The sequence below is a fragment of the Schistocerca cancellata genome, chromosome 8, assembly GCF_023864275.1.
Source record: "Schistocerca cancellata isolate TAMUIC-IGC-003103 chromosome 8, iqSchCanc2.1, whole genome shotgun sequence".
NCBI classification, from domain to species: domain Eukaryota; kingdom Metazoa; phylum Arthropoda; class Insecta; order Orthoptera; family Acrididae; genus Schistocerca; species Schistocerca cancellata.
In genome coordinates this window covers 224,926,527-224,940,941 of record NC_064633.1, presented here as the reverse complement: position 1 = coordinate 224,940,941, position 14,415 = coordinate 224,926,527, and the positions used below count along the sequence as shown (strand labels likewise).

The window sequence follows — 14,415 nt, the reverse complement described above, 5'->3', positions numbered from 1 at the left end:
TCAGAAAACATCATTCTTGTGCAACGCAGCTAGCTCTTTATTCGCAAGAAGTAATGGCCGCTATCGACAGGGGATCTCAAGTTGATTCCGTATTTCTAGATTTCCGGAAAGCTTTTGACACCGTTCCTCACAAGCGACTTCTAATCAAGCTGCGGGCCTATGGGGTATCGTTTCAGTTGTGCGACTGGATTCGTGATTTCCTGTCAGGAAGGTCGCAGTTCGTAGTAATAGATGGCAAATCATCGAGTAAAACTGAAGTGATATCAGGTGTTCCCCAGGGAAGTGTCCTGGGACCTCTGCTGTTCCTGATCTATATAAATGATCTGGGTGACAATCTGAGCAGTTCTCTTAGGTTGTTTGCAGATGATGCTGTAATTTACCGTCTAGTAAGGTCATCCGAAGACCAGTATCAGTTGCAAAGCGATTTAGAAAAGATTGCTGTATGGTGTGGCAGGTGGCAGTTGACACCAAATAATGAAAAGTGTGAGGTGATCCACATGAGTTCCAAAAGAAATCTGTTGGAATTCGATTACTCGATAAATAGTACAATTCTCAAGGCTGTCAATTCAACGAAGTACCAGGAAATTACGAACAACTTTAGTTGAAAAGACCACATAGATAATATTGAGGGGAAGGCAAGCCAAAGGTTGCGTTTCATTGGCAGGACACTTAGAAGATGCAACGAGTCCACTAAAGAGACAGCTTACACTACACTCGTTCATCCTCTGTTAGAATATTGCTGCGTGGTGTGGGATCCTTCTTACCAGGTGGGATTGACGGAGGACATCGAAAGGGTGCAAAAAAGGGCAGCTCGTTTTGTATTATCACGTAGTAGGGGAGAGAGTGTGTGGCAGATATGATATGCGAATTGGGATGGAAGTCATTACAGCAAAGACGTTTTCCGTTGCGGCGAGATCTATTTACAAAATTTCAGTCACCAACTTTCTCTTCTGAATGCGAAAATATTTTGTTGAGTCCAACCTACATAGGTAGGAATGATCATCAAAATAAAATAAGAGAAATCAGAGCTCGAACAGAAAGGTTTAGGTGTTCGTTTTTCCCGCATGCTGTTCGGGAGTGGAATGGTAGAGAGAGAGAGTATGATTGTGGTTCGACGAACCCTCTGCCAAGCACTTAAATGTGAATTGCAGAGTAGTCATGTAGATGTAGATGCTCAGCAACTGGGTGATCCACCTGTCTTTTGGCCGTAGTTTGTTGATGGCCATTCCTACTGACAGCTTGATGGTTGTCATGTCCACATAGAAAGCAGTACAGAGGTTGCAAGCTTAGTTTGTAGATCACATGACTGCTTTAATAGGTAGCCCTGCCTTTGATGGTATGGTGATGCCTATGACTGGATTGGAGTAGGTGGTGGTGGTGGCACATTATATGAGACAGGTCTTTCATCTAGATCTGTTGCAGGGATATGAGCCAGGAGATAAGAGTTAGGAGCAGGAGTGGAGAAGGGACAGACTGAGGTATTGCATAGGTTCTGTGGGTGGTTGAGTAACCTTGTGGAACAGGTGGAAAGGGTAGTGAGTAGGATATTCCTCAGTTTAGAGTACAGCAAGAGGTAGTCAGAACACAGGAGGACAATGTGATTCAGCTGCTGCAGTCCTGGGTGGTACTTAGTCACTGGAGAGTGACCTTTTGGCTGGATGGTGGGATTTTGGTAGCTGACTGGAGAGTGAAGGCACAGGAGATCCATTTGTGTTTAAGGGTGGGAGGGTAATTTTGGTCTGTTAGGCCTCGGTGAGACTCTTGGTATATATGGTGAGGGATTGCTCTTAACTAAACGTGACAGCCACAGGTGGCTAGGCGATATGGAAGGAACTTTTTGGTATGGAATGGATGGCAGCTGTCAAAGTGGAGGTACTGCTGGTGGTTGGTAGGTTTAATATGGATGAAGGTACTGACGTCGTCATCTTTGTGGTGGAGGTCAACATCGAGGAACGTGGCTTGTTGGGTTGAGGAGAACCAGGTGCAGTGAATGTGGAAGGAGGTGTTTAGATTCTGGAAGAATGTGGACAGGATGCTCTCACCCTTGATCCAGATTGCGAAGATGTTCTCAGCGAATCTGGACCCGGTGAATGGTTTGGTGTTCAGGATGGTTAGAAAGGATTCCTCTAGATAGCCCATGAATATGTTAGCATAGAATGGTGCCATGCAGATGTCTACTGGTGTACTACAGGTTTATTCATAGATGATGCGTTCAAAGGAGAAGTATTTGTGGGTTAGGACATAGCCGGTCATGGTGACCAGGAAGGAGGTTTTAGCTTTGGAGTCAGCTGAGCTTTGGTAAAGATAGTGTTTAACAACGGCAAGGCCACGGGCATGGGAATGTTAGGGTACAGGGAGGTGGCAAAAACAGTAATGAGTAGGGCACTGTGTGTAAATGAACACGAACTTTGGAGAGTCTGTGGAGGAAATGGTTGGTGTCTTTTATATAGAAATGTAGGTTATGGATAATACGCCAAATGTGTTGGTGCATGAGATCAGAGATCCTCTCTCGGGGTGGGGGGTGGGGGGGGGGGGTGGGGGGGGGGGGGGGACACAGTAAGCAGCCACAATGGGGCGTACTGGCTGGTAGAATTTTGGACTTCAAGAAGCTTGTAGAAGGTAGGGTGCCAGGATTGGTAGAGGTGAGAAGAGAGAAATTCAGGGGAGTGGTTCTGGTATGGCACTGAGGATTTGGGGAAAGACTGGAGATTCTGTTGAATTTCTGTAATGGGCGACACTGTGGCAGGGTTTCTAGGTGGACGAGTCTGGTGTGCTTTTTGGTAATGAACTGCAGTTCTTTCTATGGATGTAACATTAGTTTCCATGTTGACTGATCTGGGAAATGATTGTGAGGCCAGGTTTGAGGATGAGAAATTCTATAATACACTACTGGCCATTAAAATTGCTACACCACGAAGATGACATGCTATAGACGTGAAATTTAACCGACAGGAAGAAGATGCTGTGATATGCAAATGATTAGTTTTTCAGAGCATTCGCACGAGGTTGGTGCCGGTGGCGACACTACAACGTGCTGACATGAGGAAAGTTTCCAACCGATGTCTCGTACACAAACAGCAGTGGACCGGTGTTGCCTGGTGAAACATTGTTGTGATGCCTTGTGTAAGGAGGAGAAATGCATACTATCACATTTCTGACTTTGATAAAGGTCGGATTGTAGCCTATTGTGATCGCGATTTATCGTATCGCGACATTGCTGCTCGCGTTGGTCGAGATCCAATGACTGCTAGCAGAATATGGAATCAGTGGGTTCAGGAGGGTAATATGGAACGCCGTGCTGGATCCCAACGGCCTCGTATCACTAGCAGTCGAGATGGCAGCCATCTTATCCGCATGGTTGTAACGGATCGTGCAGCCACGTCTCGATCCCCGAGTCAACAGATGGGGACGTTTGCAAGACAACCATCTGCATGAACAGTTCGACGACGTTTGCAGCAGCATGGGCCATCAGCTCTGAGACCATGGCTGTGGTTACCCTTGACGCTGCATCACAGACGGGGGCACCTGCGATGGTGTACTCAACGACGAACCTGGGTGCACGAATGGAAAAACGTCATTTTTCCTTTGAATCCAGGTTCTGTTTACAGCATCATGATGGTTGAATCCGTGTTTGGCAACATTGCGGTTAACGCACATTGGAATCGTGTATTCATCATCGCCATACTGGCGTATCACCGGGCGTGATGGTATGGGTTGCCATTGGTTACACATCTCCATCACCTCTTGTTCGCATGGATGGCACTTTGAACAGTGGATGTTACATTTCAGATGTGTTACGACCCGTGGCTCTACCCTTCATTCGATCCCTGCGAAACCCTACATTTCAGCAGGATAATGCACGACCCCATGTTGCAGGTCCTGTACGGGACTTCCTGGATACAAAAAATGTTCGACTGCTGCCCTGGCCAGCACATTCTCCAGATCTCTCACCAATTGAAAACGTCTGGTCAATGGTGACCGAGAAACTGGCTCGTCACAATACGCCAGTCACTACTCTTGATGAACTGTGGTATCGTGTTGAAGCTGCATGGGCAGCTGTACCTGTATTTGCCATCCAAGCTCGCTCTGACTCAATGCCCAGACGTATCAAGGCCGTTATTACAGCCAGAGGTGGTTCTGGGTACTGATTTCTCAGGATCTATGCACCCAAACTGCGTGAAAATGTAATCACATGTCAGTTCTAGTATAATATATTTGTCCAATGAATACCTGTTTATCATCTGCATTTCTTCTTGGTGTAGCAATTTTAATGGCCAGTAGTGTATTAACAGGTGGTTAGTCACAGTTTGATGGAAGAGTGAACTGAGTCAGGTAGGGTTCAACATTGGCTTTGGGTTGTGTCTGATTGATAGGATGGGTGGTGAACAAGTGTTTCCATTGTAGGGACCAGGAGGAGGAGTAGAGGTCTTTAAGAAGTCCAGCATCACTTAAGTTGAGGGTAGGATAAGTTGGAAACGACTGACACTGGGCTTTTGGAGGGTGATGGGAGGAGTTTCTAAGGATGGGGTGAATGTAGTATGTCTGTGAGGCAGGGTTTGCTGGTTATGAGGCGATGTGGGGAAGGTTTTGGACACTGTTTCAGAGGTGGTGGATAGTGGTAGTCCCAAGACGGGAGTTAGAGGTTAACCAGTTGGAGAACTTTTCAAGGTGGCATCGCGCATGCTGCTTTAGTTTCCGGAGGGCAAGAGTTTAAATGTAAGAGATGGGATGCTGGAATTTAGGATTGCAAAGCAGTAGGTTTTTACCTATGAGGAGATACTACAAGGAGGTTTGGGCCCAATTTACACAGTTTTGCAGGACTAGATTAGTGAAGGCTATGGAGTGGTGGAATTTGAACAGACAGAGGTCATAGTGGAAGGAGGGATTACAGGTGTAGATAAGTAATTTGATGGCAAGGCCATTTAGGGGGATTCCATAAGCTAGGCAGCAGTGCAGGAGCAACTTGTGGGATTTGGTTCTGGATAGAAGTAAGGAACTTTTCTGTATTGGCACATAAGCAAGAAGCAAGGATCCATGACGAAGGATACAAAATGCTGAAAAATACAAAAACTACATAAAGCTATATGCAAGAAAACTTAAAAATATCTAAAAATGTGCATGGACAAAAATCACAAGAAGGACGGATTGAATGAAGTATGGGCAAAAAAGGTGAAACCTGAGGAAGTAGGGCTGATAGTAAAAGGTGTAAATGAACTAAAATCAACGTGGAAACAGTATGAGATTGAAGAAGCCTGCTCATCCTCACTATGACCAACTATATCTTCATCCACAATTACTTTTCGTTTGAAGATATCACTTACAAACAAACCCAGGGTACAGCAATGGGCACCCGCATGACAATGCCCTATGCCAACATATTCAAGGGCCATCTATAGGAATCCTTCCTAACCACCCACAATCCCAAACACCTTATGTGGCTCAGGGTCACTGATGACATCTTTATGATCTGGAGAGAGGGTGAGGAAACTATCCACATTCCTCTAGAACCTAACTATCTCCTCCCCCATTTACTTCACCTCATTCTCCTACACCCAACAAACCACTTTCCTTAATGTTGACCATCTGAAGGTCGGCTACATCAGTACTTCCATCCATATCAAACCCACCAGCCACCAGCAAATACCTCAATTTTGCCAGCTGCCACCCTTTCCATACAGCCTAGCCATCCACCTGTGACCGTCCCATCTGCTGTGATGAGCACACCACCTCCCAATACAGCAAGTATCACACTGGGCCCTTTACAGGCCAGAATTATCCTTCTAACACTGTACAGAAACTGATCTCCTGTGCCCTGTCTCTGTAGTCCCCTACTACCTCCCACGTTCCCAATGTCCCGCTACAAAGGAGCACTCCTAATGTGACTCAGTATCACCAATGACTAGAGTAATCTAATCACATTCTCTACCACAGTTTTGACTACTACTCATTATGCTCCAAAACGAGAAATAGCCAACACAATATCCTTCCCATCCCTTCCCCAATGGTATTCTGCCACCCACCCAACATATGCAACAGTCCATCCCTACTCCATCCCTGCTTCCAACCTCTTGACTCAAGACTATTCTCACCGCAATAGACCTAGATGCAAGACCTGTGCCATATAGCCTCCTACCACAACTTACTCCAGTCCATTCACAGGCATCATCTATCCCATAGAAAGCAGGATTACATGTGAAAGCAGTCATGTGAGCTGCAACTCAGCTGAAACCTCTGTGCTGCTTTCTAGGTCCAGTCATGACAATTAACAAGCTCTCTGTCCACAGAAATGGTCACCGACAAAGTGTGGTCAAGCTGGAGTACCGGGCTGCTGCTCTACACAACATGCTTCACTTCAATGACTGCTTCACAGTCTGTATCATTTGGATCCTTCCTATCAACACTAGCTTTTCTGAACTGCGTTGGTAGGAACTCTCCCTCAACCTTTGCCTGTACCTGTCCTTCACCCACCTCTCCTTCCCTGCTCCCACTCTAGTGCAACACAGCCTGCTATTCCACCAATGCACCTATTAGTTTTTTTCATCCTTCTCTACTTCTCTCTCTCTCTCTCTCTCTCTCTCTCTCTCTCTCTCTCTCTCCCCCCCCCCCCCCCCCCTCCCCAACCATCCAACTGCACACAGCAGCACTACCCTGCCCCACCATGTTCCTGCATGCTCCTGTGAGCAGCACTACATCTCCCCACACCCCTATCCTTCCCCCTCACTGCCCAAGCTTCCTTCTTGCCCCTATACCCTTACCAACCATCAACTGCTTTTCCCATCAGCACAGTTGCTGCATCTAGTCTAGACTGAGCAGCCAGTCAGTGATCATGTGTGAGAGAGTTGTGCTTGTGTAAATGTGTACATGCACATGTGTTTTCTACCTTAGAAAAAGGCCTTTTGGCCAAAAGCTCATAAGTTTAGCTGTCTGTCAATTACTTGACATCCCTTTTACAATTCTGTCATTATTTCAATCTCTATTTTCCACTAGTTTTTTTCCCTACTTGTCGTAATTATGTAGTTTTATGTGGCATCCACTGGGTGTGGTACTCTCTGAACGCACTTACTGATGTACTTCAGTTGACAGTTTGAAGGACACAGCTTGTCACCTCAATTAACAGCTACGAACTTTGAAGCAAATTTTACAGAGTTTATTTTTCTTCTGCACACAACATTAAAGGCATTTATGAGCAGGAAGCAATGCGGGTAGCAAGTGTATTGTTGCATTACGTACAAAAGAAACTAAAAACTAAGCTGCATCCTAAGCATCCAATTACTCATAAAATCTTCAAAATACTTATTATAGATCACAGTTTTGCAATGTACAATGTACTGAAGGATATGTATTACAGTAATGCCATCTCAGTCATACATAGGAACTACCACATTCAATGATCAACTTTTCATTTCAGAGTTATCCTACATCAACACCTCTCCGCCTTGCACTCAACTGCCAATACCATTTAGGTTTTAGTTGGTCTTTCTTAATCTAGAGAAACGATTACATCAAACTGATGAAAATGAAACAAAGTGAAAGACTAAGGTACAATATGGAATATCATATGAACATATAAGGGCATTTCAATGCACAAATCACTCACCATATTGAAAAACAGTCCAAAATGTGCTTGCTCAACAGCGTATTCCAAATCTGCATCACCAAAAATAATATTTGGTGACTTTCCACCTAGTTCAAGTGTTACTCGCTTCAGGTTTGTACGACCAGCAGCTTGCTTTATTAACTTCCCAACCTAATGGGAACACACATAAAAGAGAATTTAAGTAATACATACTTCAGAGGGTTTTGTGCACAGATTAATGTCATGTCTCAGAGATGGCTATTTCAACAACGTTCTATATTTTTTATATATTTTCCACAAAAAATGCACATTAGGTACACTTATAGCAAATTCTAAACAAAAGGTATACATATCTGGATGCTCCTATGTTATGCAGAATTGACCATTAAATGTCATGAGTGGCAGAAGTGTGAGTATAAAAGAAGACAGAGTTTTGTTGGAAGGGGGGTGGGGGAGAAAAGGAGCAGACTACAGGGAGGGAGAGGGTTGAAGAAGGGATGGACTACACTGCTACTTTCCGATATCAGTGATTTCTGTGAATGCTACTTTTCGGTAACTGATTTTTAGTTGTGATATGTTGTAGTTTAAAATCACAGTTAAATTTAACACTTGTATCCCCTTCTGCACTCTAGCAATGCAACTCCTGCGACTTATGATTTCTGCGGTTTATGCCATTCCTGTGATTTATCAGTGTAGATTAGTTGCAAGTAAGATCTAAGAAGCACTGCGAAGTAGAGTATATCTGATTTCTGCTAATTGGTGTTTCTGGCCAGTTGAAAATGTGTCAACACAACCAACCAAATTACTTGTTTTCATCTGTTAAGGCAAGTAACTCCCTGTCAAGACCTAAGGTTAGCATTTTCAGTACTTCAACTGGCAGAAAACTTACATCAGATTGTGATGTTGATATTTGCAACAACTCAGTTGTTACTAGATATACGAAAGTTGTGCTTATGCACAGAGAAAATTTGATCTGAACAAAACAGTCAGTAGTAAGTACAGTGTACACTATTTCTTCCTTTGGCTTTAATTAAGTGTTAATAGAAAAAGTTTGAAAATATAAATAGTGTGACGCTGAGAATCGTAAGTTGCCACACAGTACAGTACGTGTTTCAAATATGAATTCTAACTGATTTGATGTGTTCACAGGAATCGGAACGGTGCTTTTAGTCATTTGCTATAGCAATGATCCAGAATATCATTGACAGCAGAACTGGAGAAAGAAAGGTTAGTCTCTTAAGTTTGTAAATGAACATACGTGAGATCATTTGTTGCCAAGTTTAAAACTTGGCCCACTCACCTGCTTTCATTACTGGAAATGTTGTCAAAAGTACACTGAATTATATTGCTAGTAATAGTCATGATTTTCTGGACACAGTTTGCATTCTGATTAATGGCTGCTGTATGTCCCATTGATATCTAGGGGAGATAATCGTGCAGATTCAAGACAGCTTTTGAACACCTGAATGGTGTGCCACAGAAGTTGTTATGCAATTTGAAAGGAATGGTAAATTTATGTGAAATGCACTGTGAGCGATTAATGAAAATTCCATTCTCCTCTTGTTTAAAGAGATAAGTGGGATTCTTGGCGCATATGTAGTAGCTCTCCGAAGCAGGGAGTTTTCCCAGATAGACTGAAGTATGCCATTGTTAAACCACTGCATAAAAAAGGGGATACGTCTGATGTCAACAACTACCGCCCAATCTCTCTTCTGACTGCCTTATCCAAAATTCTTGAAAAAGTAATGTATTGTAGAGCAGCTTCACTCTTTTGTAAAAATAAAATTTTAACAAAATGTCAGTTTGGTTTCAAGAAAGGTTTTTCCAACGGAAAATGCTATATATACTTTCACTAATGAAATACTAAATGCTCTGAGTAACCGGAAGTCACCCGTTGGGATTTTTTGTGATCGCTCAAAGGCTTTTGATTGTCTAACTCATGGAATACTTCTAGATAAGCTCAAGTACTGTGGTATGAATGAGACAGCACTCAAATTGTTTAAATCATACCTAACTGGAAGAGTGCAGAAAGTTGAAATAAGCAGTTCACATAATATGCAAAAAACTGGTGATTTCTCAAATTGGAAAACAATCAAAGAACGGGGTGCCACAAGGTTCGGCCTTGGGTCCTCTGCTGTTCTTAATGTATATTAATGACTTGCCGTTCTATATTCACAAAGATGCAAAGCTCATACTTTTTGCCGATGAAGTATAGCTATCACATCCAACAGACAAGAATTAACTTATGAAATTGTAAACGATGCTTTTCAGAAAATCATTAAGTGGTTCTCTGCAAATGGGCTCTCATTAAACTTTGACAAAACACAGTACATACAGTTCCACGCAGTAAATAGAATTACACCATTAATGAATATAGACTTTGGTCAGAAATCGGTAGCTAAGGTAGAATATTCAAAATTTCTAGGTGTATGCACTGATGAGGGACTGAACTGGAAAAAACACACTGAAGATCAGCTGAAACGTTTTGAGTTCAGCTACTTATGCTATTAGGGTCATTGCAAATTTTGGCGATATACATCTAAGTAAATTAGCTTAATACGCCTATTTTCATTCTCTGCTTTCGTATGGAATCATATTCTGGGGTAATTCATCATTGAGTAAAAGAGTGTTCATTGCACAAAAGCATGTAACCAGAATAATTGCTGGAGCTCATCCAAGATCATCCTGCAGACACTTATTTAAAGAGCTAGAGACCCTCACTGTAGCCTCACAATATATATATATTCACTTATGAAATTTGTTATTAACAATCCAAACGAATTCAAAATTAATAGCAGTGTACATGGCTACAACACTAGGAGAAAGGATGATCTTCACTACTCAAGGTTAAATCTAACTTTAGCTCAGAAGGGGGTAAATTATGCTCCCACGGAAGTCTTTGGTCACTTACCTGATAGCATCACAAGTCTGACAAATAGCCATATAGCATTTAAAAGGAAATTAAAAGAATTTCTTAATGGCAACTCCTACTCATAAGATGAATTTTTGGACATAGTAAGTGGGTAATATCCCCAACCCCCCATATATATATATATATATATATATATATATATATATATATATATATATATATATATATAATAGAGGGAAACATTCCACGTGGGAAAAATATATTTAAAAAGAAAGATGATGAGACTTACCCAACAAAAGCGCTGGCAGGTCGATAGACACACAAATAAACACAAACATACACACAAAACTCTAGCTTTCGCAACCAATGGTTGCCTCGTCAGGAAAGAGGGAAGGAGAGGGAAAGACAAAAGGATTTGGGTTTTAAGGGAGAGGGTAAGGAGTCATTCCAATCCCGGGAGCGGAAAGACTTACCTTAGGGGGAAAAAAGGACAGGTATACACTCGCACACACACACATATCCATCCATACATACAAGACACAAGCAGACATTAAAAGAATTTCTTAATGGCAACTCCTACTCATAAGATGAATTTTTGGACATAGTAAGTGGGTAATATCCCCAATGGACAGTTTGTTGCTGGTCATTCCCACATAGAATGCATCACAGTGTAGTCAGGTCAGTTGGTAAATCACGTGGGTGCTTTCACACGTGGCTCTGCCTTTGATTGTGTACACCTTCCGGGTTACAGGACTGGAGTAGGTGGTGGTGGGAGGGTGCATGGGACAGGTTTTGCACCGGGGGCGGTTACAAGGGTAGGAGCCAGAGGGTAGGGAAGGTGGTTTGGGGATTTCATAGGGATGAACTAAGAGGTTACGAAGGTTAGGTGGACGGCGGAAAGACACTCTTGGTGGAGTGGGGAGGATTTCATGAAGGATGGATCTCATTTCAGGGCAGGATTTGAGGAAGTCGTATCCCTGCTGGAGAGCCACATTCAGAATCTGATCCAGTCCCGGAAAGTATCCTGTCACCAGTGGGGCACTTATGTGGTTCTTCTGTGGGAGGTTCTGGGTTTGAGAGGATGAGGAAGTGGCTCTGGTTATTTGCTTCTGTACCAGGTCGGGAGGGTAGTTGCGGGATGCGAAAGCTGTTGTCAGGTTGTTGGTGTAATGCTTCAGGGATTCCGGACTGGAGCAGATTCGTTTGCCACGAAGACCTAGGCTGTAGGGAAGGGACCGTTTGATGTGGAATGGGTGGCAGCTGTCGTAATGGAGGTACTGTTGCTTGTAGGTGGGTTTGATGTGGATGGACATGTGAATCTGGCCATTGGACAGGTGAAGGTCAACATCAAGGAAAGTGGCATGGGATTTGGAGTAGGACCAGGTGAATCTGATGGAACCAAAGGAGTTGAGGTTGGAGAGGAAATTCTGGAGTTCTTCTTCACTGTGAGTCTGTATGTATGGATGGATATGTGTGTGTGTGCGAGTGTATACCTGTCCTTTTTTCCCCCTAAGGTAAGTCTTTCCGCTCCCGGGATTGGAATGACTCCTTACCCTCTCCCTTAAAACCCAAATCCTTTTGTCTTTCCCTCTCCTTCCCTCTTTCCTGACGAGGCAACCATTGGTTGCGAAAGCTAGAGTTTTGTGTGTATGTTTGTGTTTATTTGTGTGTCTATCGACCTGCCAGCGCTTTTGTTGGGTAAGTCTCATCATCTTATATATATATATATATTATTTAAAAAGAAAGATGATGAGACTTACCGAACAAAAGCGCTGGCAGGTCGATAGACACACAAACAAACACAAACATACACACAAATGTCTGCTTGTGTCTTGTATGTATGGATGGATATGTGTGTGTGTGTGTGCGAGTGTATACCTGTCCTTTTTTCCCCCTAAGGTAAGTCTTTCCGCTCCCGGGATTGGAATGACTCCTTACCCTCTCCCTTAAAACCCATATCCTTTTGTCTTTCCTTCTCCTTCCCTCTTTCCTGACGAGGCAACCGTTGGTTGCGAAAGCAGATTTTGTGTGTATGTTTGTGTTCGTTTGTGCGTCTGTCGACCTGCCAGCACTTTCATTTGGTAAGTCACATAATCTTTGTTTTTAGGTATATTTTTCCTTCGTGGAATGTTTCCCTCTATTATATATATATGCGAGTGTGTACCCGTCCTTTTTCCCCCCCCCTAGGGTGGGTCTTTCCGCTCCCAGGTTGGAATGACTCCTTGCCCTCTCCCTTAAAACCCACATCCTTTCGTCTTTCCCTCTCCTTCCCTCTTTCCTGACGAAGCGGCCGTTGGTTGCGAAGGCTGGAATTTTGTGTGTATGTTTGTGTGTCTGACGACCTGCCAGCGCTTTCGTTTGGTGGGTCACATCATCTTTGTTTTTAGGTATATTTTTCCTAAGTGGAATGTTTCCTTCTATTATAACCATATCATCAATTTGAACCCAACAATTAGGTTTGTTATTGTCGCTGTTGCATTTCGAAATCTTTCCTGTCGTCTTATTTTCTCTTTATTTTCTCTTTCCGTTTTTACCAGTAGTCTCACTTTGTATTCACCTTCCCCTTTTACCATAATCTACTATACAATTTTATCCCGCCTATATATGCTCAATAATATGTAACCCACTTCCAAACCATAACCAAAAAAATTTTATTTTCCGCTTTCGATACTGCTATAAAATCCACGGTTTCTAGTTCAATAACAGCTGCTTTCACGTATTAAACAACCATTTCGGCTAGTTCTAATAACTTTATTTCCACTTCCGTTTTTCGCACATCACTGATCATTTTAGCCGCTCCCCACAGGTTTTAACGTCATTATTTCTACAATTGTTAGCCCCATTTTCGTAATCTTTCACCACAACACCGCTCCTTTTAACACGTTTTTTCGAAAATTTCCCGAATTTCTCTGTCCTTTAACGTGATTTAGCGGCAACACAACCACCTAACCTTTATGCACATCGCTGTCTACCAACCCAAGTTCACCACAGGATCAACTTAACCAACACTTTTTCGCCTTTTTTCATACCAGATCTCCAGCTGCTTTCTAGTTCACCTTTATCTCTCCCCATATATTTCTATCTTTCTTTTTCATTTCAACCTCATGTTAAACTTTCCACCTTCTAATACCATGTCACCCTCACAACACCCCCACAACGACCCCATTAAGTTTTATTTACATTCCCTCCGCAAACATGCCTTCACCCTAGCCAGATTACGCTCACATATTTTATTCTCTCAGGCTTGTCTGACATTTGGCATAACCCCCAAAGGCCTCACACTTAAAGTTCCCATCTCTGGCTGCAACCCTTCTTTCCATCAGTCCCTATACCAGTTCCAAACTGAACAATCCATTGCCCTCACCCACCTAATCCTTCACCTACACATCAACTCAGCCAATTAACACACCCGTCAACTCCTATCCTTAATAAAAGTCCTCAATCTTTCCTCTCCCACATCCACACCGGCTATTCAGAGCATCCTCCTACAGGCCAACCGCAAATTAGAACGGCATGCCACCCTTCACCTCAAAAAACTATCCAATCTCCTGGTTTCCCACCTCCGGAAAGGCAATTCACTCACCCTTCACAACCTTTCCAGCAAACCTCAACCACCTCTCATTGCACACAAACCCAGTCTCTCCCATCTACTCAATCTCCCACTTCCAGCTCCACTCCCTCCAAAACCTCAAAATTCCAATCAACACAATCTGGTACCACAACACCCTAATTCAGTAGTTAACCTTTCCTCCAAACCTCTCTCCCAATCCGAAACCTCTGTCCTATCCAAAGGCCTCACCTTCAGCCCCACTCCCAGATTCAACCAAACAGCCCTCGTCAAAGATTTACTGTCCTACACTCGTACTCTCTGCTGGAAGTATCACTTTGCCACGAAGAAAAATGATCCCAATCCTACCCCTAATGATCCAACTCCCCAAGACACTATCCAAATTGAACCCTGCCTGGA

At 43.2% G+C, this 14,415-nt stretch overlaps 1 protein-coding gene across 1 annotated transcript in view; it reads right to left on the bottom strand.

Moving 5' to 3' along the window:
• The window catches only part of LOC126095750 (aldehyde dehydrogenase, mitochondrial), a 105,893-nt gene that overhangs the window by 25,732 nt on the left and 65,746 nt on the right, over positions 1-14,415 (bottom strand). Inside the window, exon 6 of the mRNA XM_049910524.1 lies at positions 7,598-7,747. Coding sequence (XP_049766481.1) covers positions 7,598-7,747 — 150 coding nt within the window. The remainder of the gene's footprint in view (positions 1-7,597; positions 7,748-14,415) is intronic.